This window comes from Sinocyclocheilus anshuiensis, unplaced genomic scaffold (assembly GCF_001515605.1).
Source record: "Sinocyclocheilus anshuiensis isolate Anshui unplaced genomic scaffold, SAMN03320099.WGS_v1.1 scaffold242, whole genome shotgun sequence".
NCBI classification, from domain to species: Eukaryota; Metazoa; Chordata; class Actinopteri; order Cypriniformes; family Cyprinidae; genus Sinocyclocheilus; species Sinocyclocheilus anshuiensis.
In genome coordinates, this window is record NW_015546053.1 from 728,905 (window position 1) to 753,765 (window position 24,861).

The 24,861-nt window shown below is 34.0% G+C and overlaps 1 protein-coding gene across 1 annotated transcript in view; it reads left to right on the forward strand.

Moving 5' to 3' along the window:
* The window catches only part of LOC107699207 (1,4-alpha-glucan-branching enzyme-like), a 191,200-nt gene extending 172,399 nt beyond the window's left edge, over positions 1-18,801 (forward strand). The window contains exons 20-21 of the mRNA XM_016500404.1: positions 4,529-4,646; positions 17,496-18,801. Of these exons, the coding sequence (XP_016355890.1) occupies positions 4,529-4,646; positions 17,496-17,558 (181 nt within the window). The 3' untranslated portion in view covers positions 17,559-18,801. The remainder of the gene's footprint in view (positions 1-4,528; positions 4,647-17,495) is intronic.
* The last annotated feature ends 6,060 nt before the right edge of the window (positions 18,802-24,861 follow it).

A 24,861-nucleotide genomic window follows, 5' to 3' on the forward strand; every position in this document is an offset into this window, starting at 1 on the left:
CCATAGCAGAAGCTTGGTTTTGTGCTCAGTGACCCATTTTTGTGGTGTTTTTGAGGTTTGTTTTTGGATTATTGTCCGGTTGGAAGATCCAAACATGGCCCATTATAAGGTTGCTAACAGAGTCGGTCACTTTTAGATTTTTTATCTGTTGGTATTTGATAGAATCAAAGATGCCATGTATCTAAACAAGATGTCCAGGACCTCCAGCAGAAATATAGGCCCACAACATTAAAAATACAGCAGTATATTTCATTGTACACATGGGGTACTTTTTATCCCTGTGTGCACCAAACCCCATCTTGAGTGTTTGTTGCTAAAAAGCAAATTTTTAGTTACATCTGACCATAGAAGCCAGTCCCATTTTATAGTTCCAGTCGTGTCTGATAACTGAATATGCTGGAGTTTGTTTTTGGATGAGAGCATTTTCTTTTCTTGATTTTTTTTGTTCTTGAAACCCTCCCAAACAACATGTGGTGTAGGTGCTGTTTGATTTTTTTATTATTTTTTTTTTAAGGTTTTCTGACCCCGAGACTCAACTACTTTCTGCAATTCTCCAGCTGTGGTCCTTGGAGAGTCTTTAGCCACTCAAACTCTCCTCCTCACCGTGCATTAGGACGTTTTCCCTCCTATTTATATTCCTGTGAAACAGGAAGCCATGGCTAGATAATTGCATGTTCATAATCAGCCTGGTATGCTCAAAATTGTAAATATGAATGGGAATATACTTCACAGATATTTTACTCATAAGAATTTATGGGGTGCCAATAATTGTGTCCAACGTGTATTTGAGAAAAACATGAGATTTTCCCCCATTTTGAATTGTTTTAGTTCAATGAAAGGTTAGATATTTGTGATTTTTTAAAAATAAAAGATCAAAATGATTAACAATGCAGATTTATTTTCACAGCCTTCTTTGATCATATTTACCAAGGGTGCCAATAATTCTGACCACGACTGTATAAATGTATATACATGTAAATATTGTATTATATTTTTTACAGTAAATATAACTATATGTGTGTGTATTTATATATATACATAATAAATATACACAGTAAACATACATATATTATATAAGCAAAAACTGTTATTTTGAATGCTATTCATCACGATTAATCGTTTGACAGCACTAATAAAAACACACCTTTCACAGGACTCGTACTTGAGTACTTGTTATTGCGAGTGCAGTGCTGGGTAACACTTTATTTTAAGGTGTCCTTGTTACATGTTACATATACTTACTATTATAATAGCACTTAATTATGCATAATTACATGCAAGTAAACCTAACCCAAACCCTAATCCTATAACCCAAACCACATAGTAAGTGTATGTAGTTAATTCATATTACTCAGTACTTAAAGGTACAATAGGAGATCTTGGAAAATGCTAACTTTAGCCTGATAGCACTGAAAGCGAACGTCCCACCCTCCCTGCAATCGCCGTCCAAAGCCACGCCCCCTGAACGCATTTACACTCACAGACCAGAGACAACATTACTACAATAGGCTACATCAGCGGTTCCCAATTCCAGCCCATGTTCTGAAGTGAAGTAAACTTCAACGGATTTCCCCTGCTCAGGGAGTAGGGAGCAATGAACACTGTGTAGGGATCATATCGATCGGAACACAGTTCATGCACGTAACTCACTTCTAACGAGCTGGCGCGAGGACCAGATTAAACGCTGGGCTACATCATGTGTCATTCACCAGTGAGAAATCTTTAAAAGTACTACAATACCAGGAAGAAAGATCGGGTTGTTGATGTTTGCCTACCATCCTCGCTCTGTCTGCACAGCGTGCGTAAACGCGCTGATGACGTATCCTGTCTGCGCGAACAGGGTGCTCAGAGGTATGCTAATACATACGTTGACAGGCAGGTAGGAAGGCATATTAAAACGCTCGGACCACATTTCTTGGTCCTACGCCTTCCACACACCTGCCACAGAATATATAAATACAGACAAATACATTTAGACCACTTAACTTAATAATTGCTATCGGGATGTGAAGAGACTTTCAACCAGCATAACAAAAATTGTTTCTGAAGACAATCACCTATTGCACCTTTAAATGTATAATTACACTGTAACAAGGACATCTTAATATAAAGTGTAACCCAGTGCTGTACCGGGTGAGCTACCGAGCAAGTTTACTTCAGATAACCCATATGCAGCTAGTTATGTGATGCAAACGTCAAAATGTTTTAGTTACTTTTTATATAAATCCTGACAGTAAGCAACTTATATGAAGCCCCCATTAATTCTCTCTGAGAAAAAAGAAGGCATCAGATCATTTTGTTTTTCTCACTCTCTTCCCGATAACATCTCAGAAATATCCATAACAAAGGAAGTTTGTTCTATCAGTGAGAGAATTCAATGCAAATAGGAGTATGGGGGAGTAGGGTCGGGAGGGGGCATCTGTCGTCATCCTCAGCAGGAACAATACGCCAAGCAACACTTCTTTTTAATCATCGCTATCAAAGCCAGCAAGCTGGCAGTAAAAGCCAAGTGTGCTCCAGCTCCGGGGCAGAGTAAGAGAGCGTTTGAGGATAACACGAAGACCCACCGCTAGCCCATGGGGATAGGAGGTGATTATTCAAGCAGCCAATTAGACGCCTGTCTGCATGTTTGTTACAACTCACAACTGTTTAAACCCCTGAGAGGCCAAGGTAAACAGAAATGGAGAGCAGGAGTGGAGAGACTGGGGACTCCAGCTTCTCCATCTTTTCCTTCCTTGTGCCACAGGAATACATTTGTTTACTTACACTTCGAGGGTGAAAACTGTATATTTGCATGACAATTAAATGGCAAAAGTCACAGCTCTTTTTTTACGTGTCACATAACTAAAACGTTTTATATTTTGCTTTCTGAAGATTTGAAGACACATATGGTAAAATATGTAGCAGTGGTTCTGAACTGGTTTTACTTCAGGACCCTTATTATGGCGATCCAACAGTACCAAAAGCAAGCAGAAGTTTCCTAAAGGACAAATATTGATAATAATAATAATAATAATAATTTGTTTTATTTTGTTTTTATTATTATTATTATTATTATTAAAAATAATAAATGTTAATTGTTGTCGTTGTGCATATAAATAATAAAAAAAATTACATTTTATATAATATTGTATAATAATATTTCCATTAACTACATTGCCTGCTGCACAATAATTTAGTTTTATTAAAAAGTGTTTACTCCCTTTTTCAAAAATTAAGTATATTTATTTTAAATAACTATTGATTTAACTATGGCTGATTGTATGAATAATAACTGGTTGTTTTCCCTGCTTCCCCAGTTGAGAATCACGTCTTTTGTTAGCATTATTTAAAAAAAAAAGATGTTAAAAAGGAAGAAAAGAAAACATGAAATTGACTCTTAAATTTGACTCTTTATCTTAATAAATGTCCCTGATCTATTTATTTTTTATTTATTTTTTTACTATTTATCTTAATAAATGTCCCTGATCTTACTGTGCACAACTCATCAGTTTTAATTAAATGCGGTAACTTAACTGCAGTCCTTTTGCAGACTTTCTTTTGTGATGGCCTTTTTTGTACACGTTTGCAAAGGAAAGTACTCCTAATAATATCCTACATTATTTTCCACTTAATATAGTTTCACTTGGAAAAATGACACTTTATGGAAGTTAAATTGTTTTATGTTGTCTTTTTAAATAATGATTCGATTTAACTTTAGCTCTATCAACAGCATCTGTGACATGCTGTCAGTTAGCACAGATCATTTCAGCATTAATGCACTTATAATGGAAATATATGAGGCAGTCCAGATGTTCAGCAAGCTCAGCACCTTAAATTTTCAAGGCATCTTTCCATTTTTGGGGGGTGCATAACTTAAAACTTAAAACACAAAGCATGAAATAGATTTCCAGTTTTCACTAAATGTGTCTTCATTATTCTTTTATGCTCTCTGTCAAAGATATTTCTTATTCCGGTCATGAGTCTACGCAATTACTTTTTTTAATATTTAATTTAGTCAGGGTAGCACAGACAGAGTGAAATTGTGTGAGTGCACGTTTCGTGTTGTTTGAAACATTTTTTGATGGAATACATTATTAATATTTTGAAATGGATAAATAATTCTGCCTGGAATTGTTGATGTGGTGGCTCATCGGTTTTGGCGTGCGTGTTTATATGGGACAAATGTGTGTCATTGTCTCGGAGGAGCTCAAAGCAATCAGTGCTGTTGACTTGCAGTGCAGCTCTGCATTCTGATGAGCTGAAGAGCGTCTCTAGAAAGTGGACAACCAGTTCACATCCAGTGGACACCATGGCTTGTTTTGGGTAAATAATAACAGAAAGTAACTTTAAGAGCATCATATCCAAGCATTTTGGTGGATCGATGGATCCATATGTTTATTTGATCCCTCAGTTGATACTTTGTCCATCGAAATCATATAAAGAAAGAAAAGAGTATAGTTACTGTAATGTGACTTATTTATCTTCTCCTTCTCATAAGTTGTGTCTCCAGTATCTCTTTGGGTTCCTTAACCACACTGTTCTCCAGATATAAGATCAAACTGGACTCGGATGAAATCCAGTATGGAGGTCATGGCAGACTGGACCACAACACTGAGTTCTTCACTGAACCAATGGAATTCAACAATCTGCCCAACTCTATATTGGTAAGCAAACTATACTATTTGTTACCATAAACATATAGCAACATACAACATTCATATGCCAACAGAGTCTGTTTTTCTTTGTCTGTGCTGATTGTGGTGGAAAATATGCGAGGATATTTGTTTAATGGAGCTCAGAGTGCTATTAGAGCACATTGAAAACAATACCACTTAAATTTCTCAATACCAATTTTAATACCACAGGAAAAGCTATTATGGTATTAAACTCACACTTTAATTATATTAATATAAATATATACAAATTAAATTAAAGTAATGGAACGTTGCCTTTAAAATTGCCCAAGTAATTAAAAACGAGTAAACAACTTCTCATTTAATTAGAAGTTCAGTAATCAAATAAAGATTCAAGAATCACATTACAAGAACGGGATCAAATTAATACAACAGAACAAAGATGCAAATGAAGTAAACAGTGGTGTTCCGGTATCTAACAGCAGTACTGTATCAGGTGTTCAAGTAAACATTCACAGAAATTAAATGTAAAACAACCCTACCTAAATAATTGACGTACACTCTTAAAAATAAAGGTGCTTCAAAAGGTTCTTCAAGCGATGCCATAGAAGAACCATTTTTGGTTCCAGAAAGAACCATTTAGTCAAAGGTTCTTTAAAGAACCATTTCTTTCTTACCTTTTTATAATCTGAAGAACCTTCTTTCGCCACAAAGAACCTTTTGTGAAACCGAAAGGTTCTTCAGATGTTAAAGGTTCTTTATGGAACCATTTAGACAAAAAGGTTCTTCTATGGCATCGTGAAGCACCTTTATTTTTAAGAGTGTATTCTCCACTACATGATTCGTAGATCAAATAAATGAATATTGATGCTGTTGGAGTTTGACTAAAAAGCAAGTCTATAATTAAAATATGTACAGTTTCTTCTTTTTTCTTCTTCTTAATACAGTTGTTTGATTAATATTAATGACATAAATAGACATTTACACTAGTGGTTCTTAATTAGAAGCCAGGGGCCTCGGCAAAGTTCTAAGGTGGCCTTAAGATGACTTTAAATTATTTAAAATAAGCCAAAACAGCTAAAAATCAAGATGGTTCTTATTATAAATCAACCCACAACATCTATCATGAAAAACCTGGATATATGAGATTTTTAAAGGAATAGTTCACCCAAAAAAAGAACATTTGCTGAAAATGTACTTATCCTCTGTCCTAGATGTAAAGAGTTTTTTCTTCATAAGAACAGATTTGGAGAAATGTAACATTAAATCTCTTGCTCACGAATGGATCCTCTGCAGTGAATGGGTGCCGTCAGAATGAGAGTCCCAAACAGCTGATAAAAAAACATCACAATAATCCACAAGTAATCCAAATGGCTCCAGACCCTCATTTAACATCTTGTGAAACAAAAAGCTGCATGTCTGTAAGATCAAATTCATTATTAAAGGGGTCATATGATGCTATTTTAAAGATCATTATTTTGTGTATTTGGTGTAACAGAATACTTTAAACAATCCCTTCTGGTACAAAAACAAACAAACAAAAAACAAGTCTATAATCTATAACAACACTTTCTTTAGTGAAAAAGTCCAATCCATTTTGTCCTCAATCATCAAAATCCACCAGCATATTTGTTTTGTTTTATATCTGTTTTGGACTGTTTCCATTTGTAAACGGTGCATATTTCTCTCCTGATTCAGACGAGATGACTTTTCCATAGGAGAAAGCAATAGCTGAAAGCAACAGTTTAAAACGTTTTAATGATGGATTTGTTTCTTACAAACATTGAGCTTTTCGCTTCACAAGGTGTTAGTTGATGGACTTGAGATGTGTGGATTACTTGTGCATTATTGTGAGGTTTTTATCAGCTGTTTGGACTCTCATTCTGACGGCACCCATTCACTGCTTGAAGATCCCATTGAAGTAATGCTACATTTCTCCCAATCTGTTCCGATGAAGAAATAAACTCATATACATCTTAGATGGTCTGAGGGGTAATACATTTAATCAAATTTTAATTTTGGGGGTGAATTATTCCTTTAAGTGTCATTTCTAAACCTGGAAAGCTTTGTGCCACAGTGCATCCTGAGAGAAATGTTCTCCTTTGTATTGTTTTAGTTTCCTGCATTAGCATACAAAATGCCTTCTCTGTTTGAAAACTGAAAGAGCTTTCATTGAAGCTCAAGGCAAGACTTTGTGATTGAACTGGAGCAATGTACAACATTTTAAACCATGCATTACTCAAGTTATGCATGTACACATTTGAAACCATGCAGTCGCTATATTATGTTCCTTTGGGCTCCTTTTATGCATTAGGCTCTTTACCAGAGCAGTAATAAACAGGAGTCAAGTGCAACACTATCTATAGTAGTCATAGTTCAATTAATCTAGTGAGTCACGTGTCTCCATCAGATAAGTTCTTCTATCTCTTGGGTTCCAGCTGTCATATTGTGTATTTTCTTTCCAGAGGCCTTATTGAAATTAAATGCATAGCGTGAAATTTAAAACCCCCATTTCAGGCCGTAGCTCGTGATGCAAGTCTTCATTCCTCCCTCGCTTCCGAACACTCCCCTATTTTTCTCATATTTTCTCTGTCATCCCCCTCATCTCTTTACCTAAGGGCCTGCTGACAATTTAATAAGATCCATAAAAATTCAAAAGCAAACTTTCCGTTTTGCTGACTTGTCCTGTTGTCAACATAATTTAGTAATTGTTAAGCAGAGCGTGTGGACCAATCTTGAGCTTGTAGGTAAAAGGTGGCAAAATAAAGATTTGCATAACTGACGTTTGTTTTCTTAGGTTTGCTTAGTTGCATGACTGCTTGGGACCAAATTAATAGACTGAATTCATGAATACAATATATCCACACTCATGTTGTTGACTTTCTTCTGTGGAGCACAAAAGAAGATATTTTGAAGAATGTTCATGCTGCTTTTTCCCTACAAAGAATACAAAGATCATATAGACACAGAAAATTATATAGGTACTTACACACTAGGAATGGGGATTTTGATTCATTTCAGAAACTCAAATCTTTTAAACTAGTTTACAAAAATAAATCTTTATTTTATTTTATTGTATTTTTTTATGCAAAATTGTTCCCTGATTTGTTGAGTGACTCTTACTGCAGGTTATATCGGTCAGTAGGTAATAATTTACTTGTCATATGTTAATAGCAGGGTTATTAGCTAAAACCATAAAAACTTTTAACTAAAAAACATAAAAAACGTAAACTTTTTTTTTTTTTTAGCTTGTTGCCAGAGAAACATTTCTCAATTTCATTTACTTTAACTAACAATACTAAAATACTAAATACTAAAACTGAAATAAAATGTGTAAAATTATCTTTTGTTATTAGCAGGGTTATTAGTTAAAACCATAAAAACTTTAACTAAAAAAACAAAAAATGTAAATCTTTTTTTTAGCTAGTTGCCGCAGAGAAACATTTCTCATTTTCATTACAGAAATTAAAAATAACTAAAATTAAAACTGGAAATTAAATGTGTAAAATTATCGAAACATTAAAAATAATAAAAATGACAAAAACACAAAATTGCAAAAATGTACAAATACTTAAAAATGACTAAAAACAAATATACTAAAACTTTAGAAATCTAATTCATGATATTAGTAAAAACTATAATGGTATCTCAATGATACTAAAATAACACTGGTAATGAGTGAGTCATTGAATCATTTACTCTACTGTTTCATTAACTGAGTCAACTGAATCAAGTCTCATTATTAATTGTCTATAGATTTACTAAAAATGTTCAAACACAAACAACAGGTCTTGTGCTGGTCCAAGTCTCATTCAATTTCTAAACACTGACTCATTGAGTGAAAGGGTGGGTTCGTTCAATAGGTCCAACCAATGAAATGCTCCTGCACAAGCCACATGTGAGTCTTAAATTACTTTTGTTCGCAGTCATCATGTTCTAACTGATACAGTAGCAGGTGCTCCGATACTGTAACAGGCATCTATTAAAGCTGCATTATTTATGAACTGTATTATTTTCATACTATTAAACTTGCAGAACTTACTCTAGAAGACCTCAGGGGTTGAAGAGATCTCAAGGCCTTTGACAGAAAAGAGCAGCGAAATTGAGCTAAATGCATAATTCAGAAACATTGACTTCGTGATGGTTTAATTTTTTTATACATTGATATTCATAGTGTCAAGGATACAGTAAGTGCTGGAGCTTTACTTATTAGTGCTGCTTACTTCATGCAGAAAATATAGTTGTGTTAAAGTATTGTATTGAGATTTAATCTTCTCACTGCATATGAATATGATTACTAACTAGTAGACAGGTTTATGTTGTGGTTCTGAAGTTGAATTGACATGACCCGCACTCTGTGAAATTGATAGTTATATATAAGTCTGAATTTATATTGATCCATTTAATGCACATCCAAATCTCTCCAAAGAATCAGCATTTTATGGTCTTAAACGGCAAGATACAGCAAGAATAGCCTCATTTTATGATGTCAGAGATAAAAGCATTTTAATTGTCATATTTTGTTGTTTATATATTAGATATACTGTATATGCTTCCTTTAGTTACATTAATTTAGGACATCTAACAACCAAATCATTTTGTGAAGTCTACTAGAGTTTGTTTCTTAAAAGTTTATTTTTTATTTTTTATTATTAAATACATTTATTTGTTTGTCTGTTTGTTTGTTTTTATTTTATTAAATTATTTACATTTACATTAAGTCATTTAGTCATATAAAGCAGCAAAAACTATTAAAAAATTAAATATAAAAAAAATGTAAAATGTTACATGAAACACATACATAGACTTTAAGAAACTTAAATGAACATGTTGTGCTGGCAACAAACTGAAATTTAGTTTAACTTGAAGTACTAAAACTCTATTAAAACTAATTAAATAAATAACATGTCAAAAACCCGTAACAAAATTGCTATAACTTATACTAACATTAAAATGAAATTGAAAATGAAAATGTATTCAAAATATAACTAAATACTATAATAGTATATAAATAATAAAATATCACTAATGCTTAAGATGTAGTGCTTTTAAAGTGGCTGAAATAATTTATAGAGAGAGTTTTCATGTTTAATCCCCATCTTAAATTCATCTTTAAATTCATCCTCTCTACAGACACATGCTACAGTTATCAAAGCAGCGTTTGGACAATTTCACTGCCTTCAGTAATATATATATATATATATATATATATAATAAATGCATTCAGTTGCACACAGTAGCTATTTCTGAACACAACACTGCGTCTTGGGTCTTGTGGATCCTAATGATACAGGGCTTCTTTTTAGTAGTTGCTCAGAGTTGTTCGATTTTTAAAGTGCATCGTTTGCAGCACATTCCTATAGCTTATATTTTTAACTGTACTTTCACCCTCATGTAAAGTACATCGGGTTCTGCGCAAGCCTGTGCAAAACCTCCTCTTTTATCTCCTCTCGACGCCCCAGCTGCATGAAGACAGCCTTCATCAATTAAACCCCCAAAATTACACATTCTCTTTTTTCTTTCTTTGTAGCGCTTTATTAATTCAGAAAGCACTATATCGCTTCCCACCCACTTTCTGCCAAACACAAAGTTTATTTTAACAAGTGTGCGACCAGTAGCATTCCCAGCAGGGAATAAAGCAAGACTTGCACAGACAACAGAGCGGTATTTGGCGACGATTTCTCTCTGATATTTGTCTTTTCCGCAGCTCAGAGCTGACACACCTGCATAAGATTTGGCAGGTGCCACGGTAAGGTCCCTTTCTGCGCAATTTTTCGCAATGATTTATTTAAAGGCCGCCGCTTCAAAGTCGGCGCGAGTTTTCCTCCCTCTTCTCTGTTTCTTCTCTTTAATGGGTCCATCAGCTCACCACCTCCGTTTCCAATAAACTCTCATTTGCCGTCTGAAGGCGTTGCGCAGGCTGACACTCGGCGCGCTCTTAAAGAGACGCATGCGGAGTCAGACTGCGGAGGCGCCGAGCGAGTGAAAATTCTACCCTTTCACTTTGCAATGATGAACAAATATGAATTTCTTGCCCCCGGCATCAATTTGGTGCGAGCGCCGTCTGCGCTTTTACGTCTGTTTCCTAAAGTTTTGCATATGAAATGGATTGTTTGAATTCCAATGATATTCATGAGGCGCTAATTACGAAATGCCTGCGAATCGCCCCCTTTTGAGGTTTTCTGGAGCTAACAAGACTTGCCTGGCTCTCCTCCGTCAGAAACTTGAAATTCAGTCAATTAGAATATGAATAATGTCCGGCAGTGAACTTTCTAGTTGTTCAACACATCTCTGAGCGTGTAATAGATTGTATAATTTGCAGCTCTGTATTGTTTATTATCTTTTAAATGAACCCTACAAAGTTTTTCGCTCTTAGAGTTTGTCTTTGAAGAAAACTCCCACGATCTCCAGACAGTTTTTAGTGTTTATAAGAATCATTTGGAAATGAGATTTCAGTAGTGAACTACATGTTACATTTTCTAAAGGAAATGTGAGTGATGGTCCAAGTCAAAAAAGCCCAACGCCAAATCTTTAAATACCGCTTGTGGTCCTATTTAAGGGTACAGTATACTTATGAGATTTTATGAAAATTCTTTAATCATTTACTATTATGATTTAACTATGTTGTTTCTTTCGTATGAGAAAAAAAAAAGTTATGTAGAATATCCCAGCTGTTCTTTTCCATACAATGAAACTGGATGGGAAACAGGGGCTGTCAAACTCCAAAAGGGATTAAAACATTATAAATATGACTTGAGTGCTAATATTCTAGATTTTTGAAAACTTTGTAAGAGGAACAGACTGAATTTAAGTCAGTATCCCTTTAAAATCTTGCAAATGTCATGGCCATTCACTTTCATTGTACGGAATTGAGCAATTTGGACATTCAACTATGAATGTCTCTTTGTGTTCAAAGAAAGAAAGTCAAATAAGGTTGCTAAATGACATAATTTAGAATTTTGGTTGAACTGTTACTTTAAGAACAGTCTTTGTTGGCGTATTTTGTTGAGTAAAGGCCTGTTCACACGGAGACATTTATTTGGTGCAAAAAAATCAGCATAAACATTTTAATTGTAATAAATTGTTGTTCATGTTCTGTTCAGATTGACAAACATTTGTATTTACATACAAATAACAGAATTTATATAGAGATGTTGTAATCTCTTTTCCATTGCACTCTGAAGAAAACTGGCCAGTGTTTACTTTTTTCTAAGCAGATTTTTGTAAAAAAGTATTTTTAAAAGTATATTATTTATTATATAGTTAATCAAATGATTCTCGATACACACTTTGAAGTCCCGATCTAAATCAAATGATTCTCGATACACACTTTGAAGTCCCGATCTAAATCAAATGATTCTCGATACACACTTTGAAGTCCCGATCTAAATCAAATGATTCTCGATACACACTTTGAAGTCCCGATCTAAATCAAATGATTCTCGATACACACTTTGAAGTCCCGATCTAAATCAAATGATTCTCGATACACACTTTGAAGTCCCGATCTGAATCAAATGATTCTAGATACACACTTTGAAGTCCCGATCTGAATGAAATGATTCGCGATACGCGATCCGATTGGAGCGCTTCGAAACAATTAATACTTTCGATTGGAGCACTTCAAAACAGTGAATCATTTTGCGACGCAATGGTTTAACTGATTCGGAGTTTCAAAAAGCTCCATTATGTTCTTTGCTCGCTTTCTCTATATAATGTATTCATTGTTTGAATAACCATGGAAATGAAATCATTACAATTAATAGGCCTAACGTACGATGTTTTTATTAAACTGTGATCACGTTAAATAGCCTACAGTTTCCGTAGTATTAAGAACCTTTCATAAAAGGTTTTCAAAAGCATCCCCCCCTGTGGTTTTTTCACAAATCGCACCCTGTATATATACACACACACACACACACACACACACAGACACACACATTTTTTACTTTTTTTAAATAAAATATTTTAAATACATTTTTAATAATTATTTATATTATTTTATATTATATATATATATATTTATATTTTGTATTTATATATTATTTTATATTTTATATATTTTATTATGTAATTTTAAATTTTTAGTGCTGTGCAATAGCTCAAAAAATATTAAAAGTTAATATACAATGCATATATATTCAGCAATATAATGTAATGTTTATTTACATGCTTTGATACAATGCAGATATTTGAGTGACTCTGTTATTGATTTCACATATGTGACCCTGGACCACAAAACCAGTCTTAAGTGTCAATTTTTCAAAATTTAGATTTATACATCATCTGTAAGCTGAATAAATAAGCTCTCCATTGTATTCTGTCCGCTTCCTCTATTTCTGCTTTGATGAACAATCTTTGAGTTCAGCATCACCTGCATGGCAATCATTTACCAGCATCTCATACTAAATTAGTTTTATTTTCATTTTAAAAAGACAGTTCGCTGCCTTCCAAACATTCCCCTACTAGTTGCCTTTTTTATCTCAAATTGATGGATTTAATTACTTACTGCTGGATGTGTAAGTGTTTATTTTCTGCCCTCAATCTCTGTCCACGCACCATAAATCAGTATCCAGCTGAAGTTTCTTGCTCTGCTTCAGTCAAGAAGCACTTGAAAAGCAGGGCCAAGATAAGAGACAGGTGTGTGTGTGTGAGAGTTTAGTCGGCGAGCGTATTCGCCGAGACCTGTGAACATGGATTTGAGGGGGAGAAAGAGGCAGTGGATTGTTTTGGAGAGTTCTTGTTTTAAGGTTACACAACGTGCCCGTCTTCAGAAGGTCATCATAAGACTCCGACATCTCCCCGAGGCGCGTGAACCGAGCTTGTTTTGCGCATGATGTTCACTGATCCGGCTCGCCAGAACGTCAGCCCGCTGGAGCGTCGTGCCCAAAGGCTCTTCTGATTCTTCCTTGAAAGTCTGGACCTCACAAACCCGCTGCGGGAAAGTGATTCACGATTGCACAAGATACTGTTCAAGGCAGAATTCCACTTTCTCGTACATCTTCAATTTGTTTATGCATCAAACGGCGGCCCCGTACCTTTCGTTCACTTTCCAAATTCTCTTTCATGTTGATCACAAAGAGAAGTTCTAATGATTTGCTGTCCTTGAAGCAGAAAGCGGCTCGGCAAAATAAGAACAATTAACCACATGTTCCACCAAGGCCCTCAGACACCTGCTATACGGCTCCTGCCAGCTCTTACAACAAGCCTTGAAATGCTGTCATTTTCAAAAAGTGTTTTTTGAATATTTTACAGTCGATTTGGAATAAAGTGGCACCAAATTGTGATTTGAGACTTAAATGTCGTCACATTATGTAACAAAATATAAATTTAAGAGGCATCAGAGAGTAACCACAGATGTAGTTCATCACATTAACTATAAAAACAATCCAACATTCGTCAACCACAAAGTGCCCTAATGAAATGGTTCAAGAAAAACGTCTATGGTTTGCACAGAATTTCCCATCAAAATTTAATTTAACTCTGCTGTTCATGGATGGCAGTTGCGCGGTGTTAATTGCGTCAGGAAAATGGTCTGAATTGTACGAATAAAGCACATCTATAATGAGCCTAATTTGCACTTTAGTGCTGAAAAGAATGACAGTGACATTTTAAATACGGTGTAGAGCACATTTAGCACAAACTAGCTGTATGGCGATTATTAAAGAATCTGCAAGTTTTTGCGCTAAACTGTTGCACGCAAAAAAATGGAGCAACTGATCAGTGAACAATTAATTAATTAGTATTATATCGTGAATGTTGTGTGTGTGTGTATATATATATATATATATATTATAGAATTTAATACATTTTCCCTTTAAATTTTTCTATGTTAGGTTTTTATTTTAATTTTAAGTTTTAGTTTTTGCTATGTGGATTTTTAAAATACAGTAACACTTTACAAAAAGGTTCCATTGGTTTGCTATATTTTATGCATTAACTAACAATAAATAATACATTTGTTACAGTATGTATTAATCTTAGTTCTGTCATGACAACTCTCTGAGGGATTGGCATGGTAATGCACATGACAATGTTAATGTATTTGGTCTTGGCGGAATAGATCTGCTACGCTGAGTACCAAGTACCGAAACTTGCTGCTACAAATATAACATACATGAAATAACCCCCATATAGCATACATGAATCACCTCTTAGCAGATCTATACAGGTGGAGCTGGGGAAGGTGGAGGGTTTCTGAAGCAAGCTGCGACTGCTACGGCAAGCACTAGTCATATATTTGAATGTTGAGCAGCGAGCTCATTGGCTACCGATACAGGAGAGAACCAATCAGCTGGGCCATGTGATAATGATGTCATTAGGTCAGATTGAGTTAGACCTATCGGACTGCGCCATCTAGAGTTTCATGCCAGAACTCTGTATTTAACATTAGTTCATAAAATTACAACTGTTCATTGTTAGTCCATGTAAGCTCAGGTCCATTAAATAACATTAATAGATACAACATTTGATTTTAATAATGTATTAATAAACATTAACTAAGATGCTTTAGAACTATTTGTATTGTTAGTTTATGTTAACTAATGATAACAAATGGAACCTTATTGTAAAGTGTAGCCTAAAATACCTCTACATAATTTAAATAATACATATCATTTAAAATACTTTAATTTATTAATGACTTAATTAATGAGGCTTTTTTCTTCATCGGGGCAGTTGTGCATTTGTGTCTCTATGCCTTCAAAAAATATCAAAATAAATCATAAAACAGAATATGCTTGAAGTGCGTGTATGTATGAATTGAATTTTGAATATATTTCTGAATAAATGAATAGTTAAGCATCATGTCACTGACCCAACACTATGCATCCTAGTTTTAATCCAAGTGCAATTAATACCAATTGTATCTCAATTAAGTTTGAGTCCAAACCTTTGATCCTCATTGCACATTCTCGACTGCACGTTTAATCAAACACGTCTATATTCAAAAGCCAGAATCTAATTTGAAATGATCACATTTTATTAATGAGCTTCATATTGCATTAGTTGCAATAATCAGCATGTGTGTGGCGTGCTGTGATAATGACATTAGAGACCTCTGCTGTTCTTTGTTAGTCGATTAATCCGCTATTTGTCACCATTGTTTTACGCGGCTCGGGAAAGTAAATGTTGTTGACACACGGCGGTAGTTTTTGTCTCGGCAGGTGCGGTGATTCACTCTCGCGGTGTCTCTCGGCAGCGGTGCGCTGCGGTTCTGTCTCTCCCCGCCGAGTGTGTTTAATTAGTCGCCGATGTCGGTTGTCAGTGTTGCGGCAGGCGAGTCGAGCGAGCAAACATGTTCTGAGGTGTGGATATTGAGGAGATATTGAGATGTGAGCCCTGAGGGAGGCTTCCTTACAGAGGAACGACGCTCGATGAGCTGCAGACATGGGTCAGGGATCCACGACTGCAGTGTGAACACATATCCTGCATTCCTGTAGAGGTTTAGTGCAGGAGAAACATGTTTCTGTGAAATAGAATGGATGGGGTTGGAAAGGTTAGATCATGTGTTGGGCCCACCTGCACTTGTAAAAAGAAAAACAAAAAGATTAAGATTAAAGAAAATATTATAACCTCTATTTCATGTCTTTTTTTTTTTTCGGACAATGTTTTATAATAAATTTAAGATTTTATTTTTAACCAGAATTCAAAAATGCATTTACAATGCAATTTTTGAGAATCAATGCAACATTTACAATGCAACATATATTTACAATGCAAGTCATGCAATATCACGTCTGTATTTTAGAAAAAAAATATTTTATTAAAATTTTGTATTTTTTAATCAGGATCTATTTATTTATTCAAAAATACATTTACAATGCAATTCATGCAACTAGTGGTTATTCTATGATGAATGTGTTTAATTCAATATGTTGGGAAGCATGTGAATGTGATACAACCTGATTTCATAATGAATTAAAAAAAGGTCTCATTGGCATTTTTTTTAAAGAATAAACATTTGTTATTTCTTTGAAAAAGGGAGAGAAGCAATTTTTGTTATTATTCAAAAATGTCAAATATTATTAAATTTTTCTAAAATGTCTGTCCTCCAAATTAAAGTTATGCGCAACCAGTATGCAAAAAGTGCACGCAGGAAAAAATTAAAAATGTAATTATATCATAGAGAGGACCACTGGAGACCATTATGACTGTATCAAGGTGTAATTTGATAATTTGGTCTTTTTTATATAAAAAAAAAACATGATAACGGTATTAATAATTTGTGATTTTTGTACAAAAAAGGAAATAAAAAAACGTGAACACAAATTATTATTTTTTTTAATAATTATTAATATGTGCACACTTTCATGCATTAATATAAAGGAAAATATAACTTTTTTACTAGGTTACATCATGTTTTATGTGTAATTTAAGTCTTGAAAAAGTTTTGAAAAACCATAAGAAACAACAAAGATTACATTTCTACAAAATTTGCACATTTTCAACATTTTCATTCATTTTAATGTACAGCTCAATTGTAGTAAAGGCTTATTTTTGTCTTTGATGATATTTAAAATAGTGTTTTCTCTTTCTCATTTTGTTCTTTCTGCTTTAATTTTTTTATTAATATATTTATTGTTTATTTGTATTGAATTAATGATAATGAATTCAATCATATAAATTGCACATTGCGTCCCCATGTACTTTATTATTATTTATTTATTTACAGCCATTCTGCACATTTGTGTGAATCCATGAATATGAATAATAATAACTGTGGTCTAACTTTCACTTGAAACTTTTTTCACATTCCACAGTACTTTAGACATTTACACTTTTTCATGTTATGCATCGTTTCAGAATGTGCTACACTGCCTCAAACAAATGCCGAGTCCCTTTGATCTCTTTCTGTCTTTGGCTGTTCCACTCTCTCAGGTTTACATTCCCTGCAGAACCGCTATTGTTCTGGCCAACGAGGAAATCGATTACTTCTACTGAAACACAATCAGCGATTCACCGCCAGATGGAAACCCAGCACACTTCTGTGACTCAACCTACCTCCATTCACAGCGTGTTTGCCATCATCCTTTAGAAAGCCCACGTTTTCCCGAGAATTGAGTACAAGATGTTATGAATACCTTCTATCCCATTTCTGTTCGAGTCATTTTTTCTCTCATTGTTCACAGATTATTGATTATCAAGAATTAGTTTCTCAATATCCCACTGCCCAACTGAGCTAAAGTCTGATTGTCAAACCCTGTTATGTTAAAATTCAAACAAAACTTCATTCAAATGGTTAGATCATTGCCAGATCTTAATTACTACTGAAATTGCTATTCAACTGTGAATAATGTTAAAGTAAATAATCACTTGGATTGTGGTCAGCACTGTATTTATAATACTGTAATTGTGAAAAGTAAATATAATTACTTTACATAAGTTTGATTTGTCTGCTATTTAATTTGACACGAGCACTTTTTGACATTGTGTCAGTGATTTAAGTTCTGTATAAATATGTATGTGCACCAAGTATTAATTCATCAATTCAAGTTAAAAAAAATAAAAAATGGTTTGAGAACGACGTATTGATTACATGTCAGTTCAGTGCTGAGCTCTTGAATTATATAGTTTGTAATACATGAACTCTGTGCAAAGTCATAAAATCTAAGTTATATATTTTCTGACAGGCTGTTATTTCGGTGCCTTTAAAACTTTTCAGTCATAACCAGCTTTTGATGAATATTAATTTGACTAAATTAGATTATTTTTTTTTTATTCATTTATAATATACAATCTGAGATAATATAGCTTGTGCTAATAATAAATATGAATTAATTTTCAGACAGTCGTGTAGCTCAGAGAATGTGCTAATTCACTGCCCGACATGCATGTAAACATCTTTTATAATATATTTTCTTTTTTTTTTCTCTTCAATGACAACAGCTTTTTGTAGCCCTGATCGAGATCCAGAAGTAAGTCTGTGTTTGAAAATATATGAAAATTATGATTGTAATCTTAAAGCTGCTCTCCTCAAGGTGTCATTGGACATCTTGTTTTGTGGTTCTGGTTGGAAGAAATCTAAATTTGCCCTCAATGAATTTGATGCTCTCATAGATGTACGGTAATTGGTAGCATAGGGCATGTCAAAACTTATCCAGGGCCCCAAAACACCCTCGGACCCCAGAGTGTTAAACACTGTGCCATTTGTGGGTGAAAGCCATACTAAACTGAAATAAAGCACTGCTGAAAGAAAGACTGTGCTTGTTCTTTGCTCTTCTGGAACCAAACCGTTTTCAAAAGTAAAATTGCATTCATTTAAAACATTTTTTTTAGCATTTTTATTAGCATTTTAGCTTGCTTTTACCATGGAAACAAGCTGAAAAATTAACCACCCATATGACATAATCGAGTCCTTTTATGATACACTAGTCAAGTATAGTTTTATATTGTACCATTATTGTTGATTTAGTTACAGCAATTTTGTTCTTGCTTTGAATCAACTGGGATTTGTCTCTTGAAGCTGGTTGGTTTGGCTTAAAATTCTTAACTGAAGATTTGTTGTTTTTTTATGTATATGGATATGGAAAGTAAATGTTATTTACTTAATGACATTATTTTTCATATATATATAGTGGTGTATGAATATGTACGGTCTCATTGATTTTATTTGATCTGCTTACACTCCAGTGACAGTTATATTTAGTGATGGACCTTCATGTGTATTTTCATACTAACAATTGTGCATTTTTGTACACACATCTTAAGAATTCATTCAAAATCACCACACCTCATTAAATAGTTACATTTTCCTGTGAGATTGAGCTGAACAAACAATATTCCACAGGTGCCATGCAGTGATATGATGAGGTGTATCTCATTGCAGGTGTGACTATATCATAGATTTTATCACGACTGAATCGCTGTATTGACCAATTAGACACCTGGACCGGAACTCGCTCTTAAGATGTATGCAACTCATAGTGCTTCTAAGGTAGATATTTCCGTTAGTCAGGTTGTATGTGCTTTCACGGCCATTGATCGCAGGCAAATTTGCACTGAGAGCTTGTCGGGTTTAATGCAGTGATTGTATAAAGAGATGTTTAAAAAGGCTTTGTCAGTGACAGTGACATCTTTATCACTGAGATTAACAGATCAAGTCTCTAAAGTGCTCGAAAACCGACAACAAACCACATCATCATGCATTGATATTCAAGGTCCTTGATAGCTTATACTCCATTAAAGTGTTATGTAACTCACCAGAGCATGTTTATTTTGAATAATATTTCTTGTGGTAATCTATAGAAACCTGTTTCTACCTCTGAGTGAAAAATAAAAAAGGAATTGTGAGAAAAGGTTAGAAAAAAAGGTTGCAGTTGGAAGAAATAGTCACAAATTACAATGTATAAAATGACTTTACAAGATATGCTCACATTGTGAGATATAAATTCCTAATTATGAGAAATAAAAAGTTGCAGTTGTGAAGTATAAATCATGTTGCAAGATATCATCGCAATGAGTGATATTAGGCCCCAATGGAAAATCTGAGATTTGCAAGAAAAAAAAATCACATTGTGATATATAAAGTCACAAATACGAGAAACAAAGTCTCACTGAAGTCTAAATTATGAAATATATAGTCACATAACAGATATAAGGCCACACTGCGAGATTAAAAAAAAAAGTCTTAATTGTGAGATATAAAATATGCAGCTATGAGAAACAGTCACAATTGTGGAATATAAAGTCAAACAGAGGTAACAAATTTCACAAGAAACAAAGTATAACAATTTTGCAATAACATTTGCAAAATATAAAGTCACAATTGTGAAATATAAAGTTGCATTGTGAGATATAAAGTCACACTGAGTGAAAGGTTCAACTGTGAGATAAAATGAGAAACCAAGTCACATTGCGAGAGATAAAGTCATACTGAGCGATAAAAAGTCAAAACTATGAGATAAAAACAAATCTGAGAAACAAAGCTGCAATTGTGAAATACAGTCACATGGTGAAATACACTGTAAAATCAGTGAAATATATAAATTCTTAATTACAAGAAACAAAATTGTAATGTGATATATAAAAAGCAAATAATGAGAAACAAAGTATCAATTATGAGATAAAATCACAAATATGAGAAACAAAGGCGCAATAGCAAAATAGTCACACTTAGAGATATAAAGCCAAACTGAGAGATCAAGACTCAGTTACAAGAAACAAAGTCACAAAATTAGATATAAAAATGCAAATACGAGAAAAAAAGGAGCAATTGCAAAACATAGTCACATTTTGAGATACTGTATAAAGCCACACTGCGAGATAAAAAGTCTCAATTGTGAGATATAAAAATGCAATTATGTGAAACAAAGTCACAATTGTGGAATATAAAGTCTAACTGAGAGATAATTATCACAAGAAACAAATATGAGAAACAAAGCAGATCTTTTTGCAAAAACATTTGCAAAATATAGTCACATTCAGAGAGAGCCACACAATGAGATAAAAATTCTCAATTACGAGAAATAAAGTCTCAATCGTGATATGAAAAAATGCCAAAATTAGAAACAACGTCACAATTGTGAAATATAAAGTTACATTGTGAGGTATGAAGTCTGAGCGAAAAGTTCAACTGTGAGATAAAAATGAAAAACAATGTCACAATGCGAGAGATAAAGTCACATTGAACGATAAAAAGTCTCAACTCTGAGATAAAAACAAATCTGAGAAACAAAGACGCAATTACAAAATATAATCACATGGTGAGATACACTGTAAAACCAGTGAGAGATTACATTTTTCAATTACAAGAAACAAACTTGCAATGTGAGATAAAAAGCAAATAATATGAAACAAAGTATCAATTATGAGATAAAATCACAAATATGAGAACCAAATACGCAATTACGAAATATAATCACATGGTGTACTGTACACTGTAAAATAAGTGAGAGATAAAAATGTTCAATTACAAGAAACAAAATTGCAATGTGAGATAAAAAGCAAATGAGAAACAAAGTATCAATTATGAGATAAAATCACAAATATGAGAAACAAAGGCACAATAGCAAAATAGTCACATTTGGAGATATAAAGCCACACTGAGAGATCAAGACTCAATTACAAGAAACAAAGTCACAAAATGAGATATAAAAATGTAAATATGAGAAACAAAGTAGCAATTGCAAAATATAAAGTCACATTGTGAGATATAAGGTCACATTGCGAGATAAAAAGACTTAATTATGAGAAACAAAGTCACGATGTAAGATAAAAAATGCAAATACAACAGTCACATTGCAAATCAAAGTCATACTGAGAAATACAGTCATATACTCAAAGTCATACTGAGAATAAGTCAACTACAAGAAACAAACTCTCAATGTTGATACATACAGTTACAATAGCCTTTTTTTACTTACAGTAGAGAAGGGAATGGGCTTCCAATACCAGCAGTAAAGCCGTTTGATCACTTTCCGTTGCAAAGGGCCTTATGTTAACTGCTCAACCATATGGTCAGTTTTATATTTTGTTGGCTGAGCACTAGAAACATTCATATTCAAAACCCATCAGTTCAACGCAAGCACTGAACATCTCATTTACCTTTATGTAACACCAAAAGGACTTAAAATCACTGGCTGTAATGCTAAAACCTTTGAGAGGGCCACTTTGCATAAATATCTGCCTCTTCCACAAGGACCATTGTGAATTTGAAGGAGGACGCTGTGCTTAATCGTACCTTTCATCCTGACCAATGGCATTTTCATTAGAGTTCTTGAACTGAATGTGTTAATCTAAACGGGAGGAGTCAACAGGAGCACTGGGACTGCTTTGTTTCGCCTGTCTTTTTAGCTAATCAAGTCTGCTGTTCGTCATTAATCACCTCTGTGACTGTGTGGAAATCAAGAGCGACTGAAGAAAGCTGTGACCTCAGACTCCCCCGCAAGGTCATGGATATGTGGACAATGGCTTCTTTTTATGCTTATTTTTCTTCCCTCTTTTTTTGCTCTGCTTCATCTGTTCCTCCGTCTCGACTTACTGATGCACCATGTAAATCATCCTCTTTCATTGACACTTTGTGATGTATGTTTGGCCTTTAATGTAGTACTGGAGAATGTGCGCTGTATCTATCTTGCGTTTCCCTCATGGGTCGGATAAACTTGCATTATCTCACTGATGAGCCAGCAAATGGCAGTACTAATGAGATTTCACTTGGGTTTTGTCAGAGCTCCTGTTCCCCATTGGTTGCAAAGGGATCAACTGTTGTTCAGATGTTGCTGGCCGTTCTTAAAGGTTCCATGAGGGACACTGGCTGTGGTTTGTCCTCATATTCATGAAGGTAACAGTGAATAATACACAGTTCTGTCACTGCTCACTGGCGTTATACTCAGAGTTTGTGGAGTAATGCTTCCATCTTGTGGAATGAGTATGTCAGCGTCCTAGGTCTACTGTTATTAGAGGATATTTTATAGAGTCTTGATCCCACTTTAGACATTTAATAAAGTAAGTCCAAAATCTTAATAATGATGTATATTTTGAATGTATATTATTTAGGTGGAATTACTAGTTTATGCTTTGTTTATTTAACAATTTTGTGATTTATCCAGGTAACTTGCTGTAAGAAGATATTTTAAGACATACTGATTTCCCCTGTACACACTCAATAAATAAATAAACAAATACATAAATGAATAAAGATTAAATAAAGACTAGTATTTATACATTTTGAATTGCATGTGAAATTTCCATCCATCTAAATTAGTTTAAACTACTAAACTTAACGTAAGATTTCTATACTCTAAATTTTTTTTATTATAAATATTATTAATATTTGCATTTATTTGATTAGATTTTTTTTTTCTTTTCAAAATGCATTAATTAAAATTGCTTTAAGAAGAAGCATCAATATGTTCAATGAGAAAACAATTACATTTATTCCATTAAAAAGTATAAACATGCTTAAAATGTGGCTAGCAGTGAAACAAGCAATATTCATTCAATCTGAAACAAATTGGATTTAATGATGATAAATATTCAAACCTGACTATTGTGCATTTAAAACACATTCAGTATATTATTACTATTACAGAAACTGTATCTGTTTTATTTATGTATCACAAATATGCATGACATTAAATTGATTTGTGTTAAATATTATATAAATCTTACATTTAGGCCTTTTTTAGTGCTTTTAAAGGGTCATGAAACCCCAGACTACTTTTTATGAGATTTTAGATATTCTAGATTTTAGCATCCGATTGTTTTAACTGTTGGAGAAAACTGGTTAATTTTAAGCTTTTTTGCGCTATTTTCATCTTCCGGGTTTAAAATCTACATTGTGTTGACGTCACAATTTGTGATGTGGCAATAGACTATAGTACATTGATGACGCGTCAGTGTCTATTAAATTATTCATGAGACTGCGTGTTCTTATCCTATGAAAAGAGGCTTCACTTAATTATTCACAACAGCATGTGTTGATTCAGGTTGGTTGATTTGCTATAACAGACGTTTCACACTGTCAGATGACATCGCGCATGTTAACTGAGAGAAACGTTCATGGATGGAAGAAGAGTGTTTGTTTTTGCTTTGTAATAAGAGTTCGGCACAAACGCGATTCATTCACTAGGTGAGCATAACCGTCTTTACAGCTCTCTGACACAACCCGTCAAAAGGCTTATATAAACACCACAGAATAAGCCTTAACAGTTCTTAGAGGTGCAACAGCGCGTTCATATGTTTTCGATGCAGCGTGCAAATGGCTGTGCATTTATTTGTTTTTAACTCGATGGGAGCCAAATGAAACTGTCTGAACCCGAAGCTGTGTGTGTTGTCTGTCTCCCCTCTTCCCCCTCCACCTCCGCAGCACACCACGCCCACTTTTTAGCGTTTTTTTAAACTGTGGTGAGAACTAACCTGCGCTAAAATAGGGGGTTTCATGACCCTTTAACACACATACTTATTTACATTTCAAATTTGCACATAACATACCTGTACGTAGAAAATTGTCTATTTTGTATATTGTGTTTTTTTCTATTTTGTACATTGTCTATTTTGTATATTTGTATCTTATTCTTTTTATTATCTGTGTCTTTTCTTGTCACTGTCATTCTGTTGCACTGTGGAGCTTCTGTCACTAAAACAGATTCCTCGTATGTGTAAACATACCTGGCAACAAAGCTCTTTCTGATTCTGATTCTAGTGGGTTTTTCCTCTAATATATTTTGCAAACGGGACTTTTATTTTGGTGTGACGGTGTGACGTCATCAGGCCGCGCCGCGCTCCTGCATCTGTTGTGATTCAG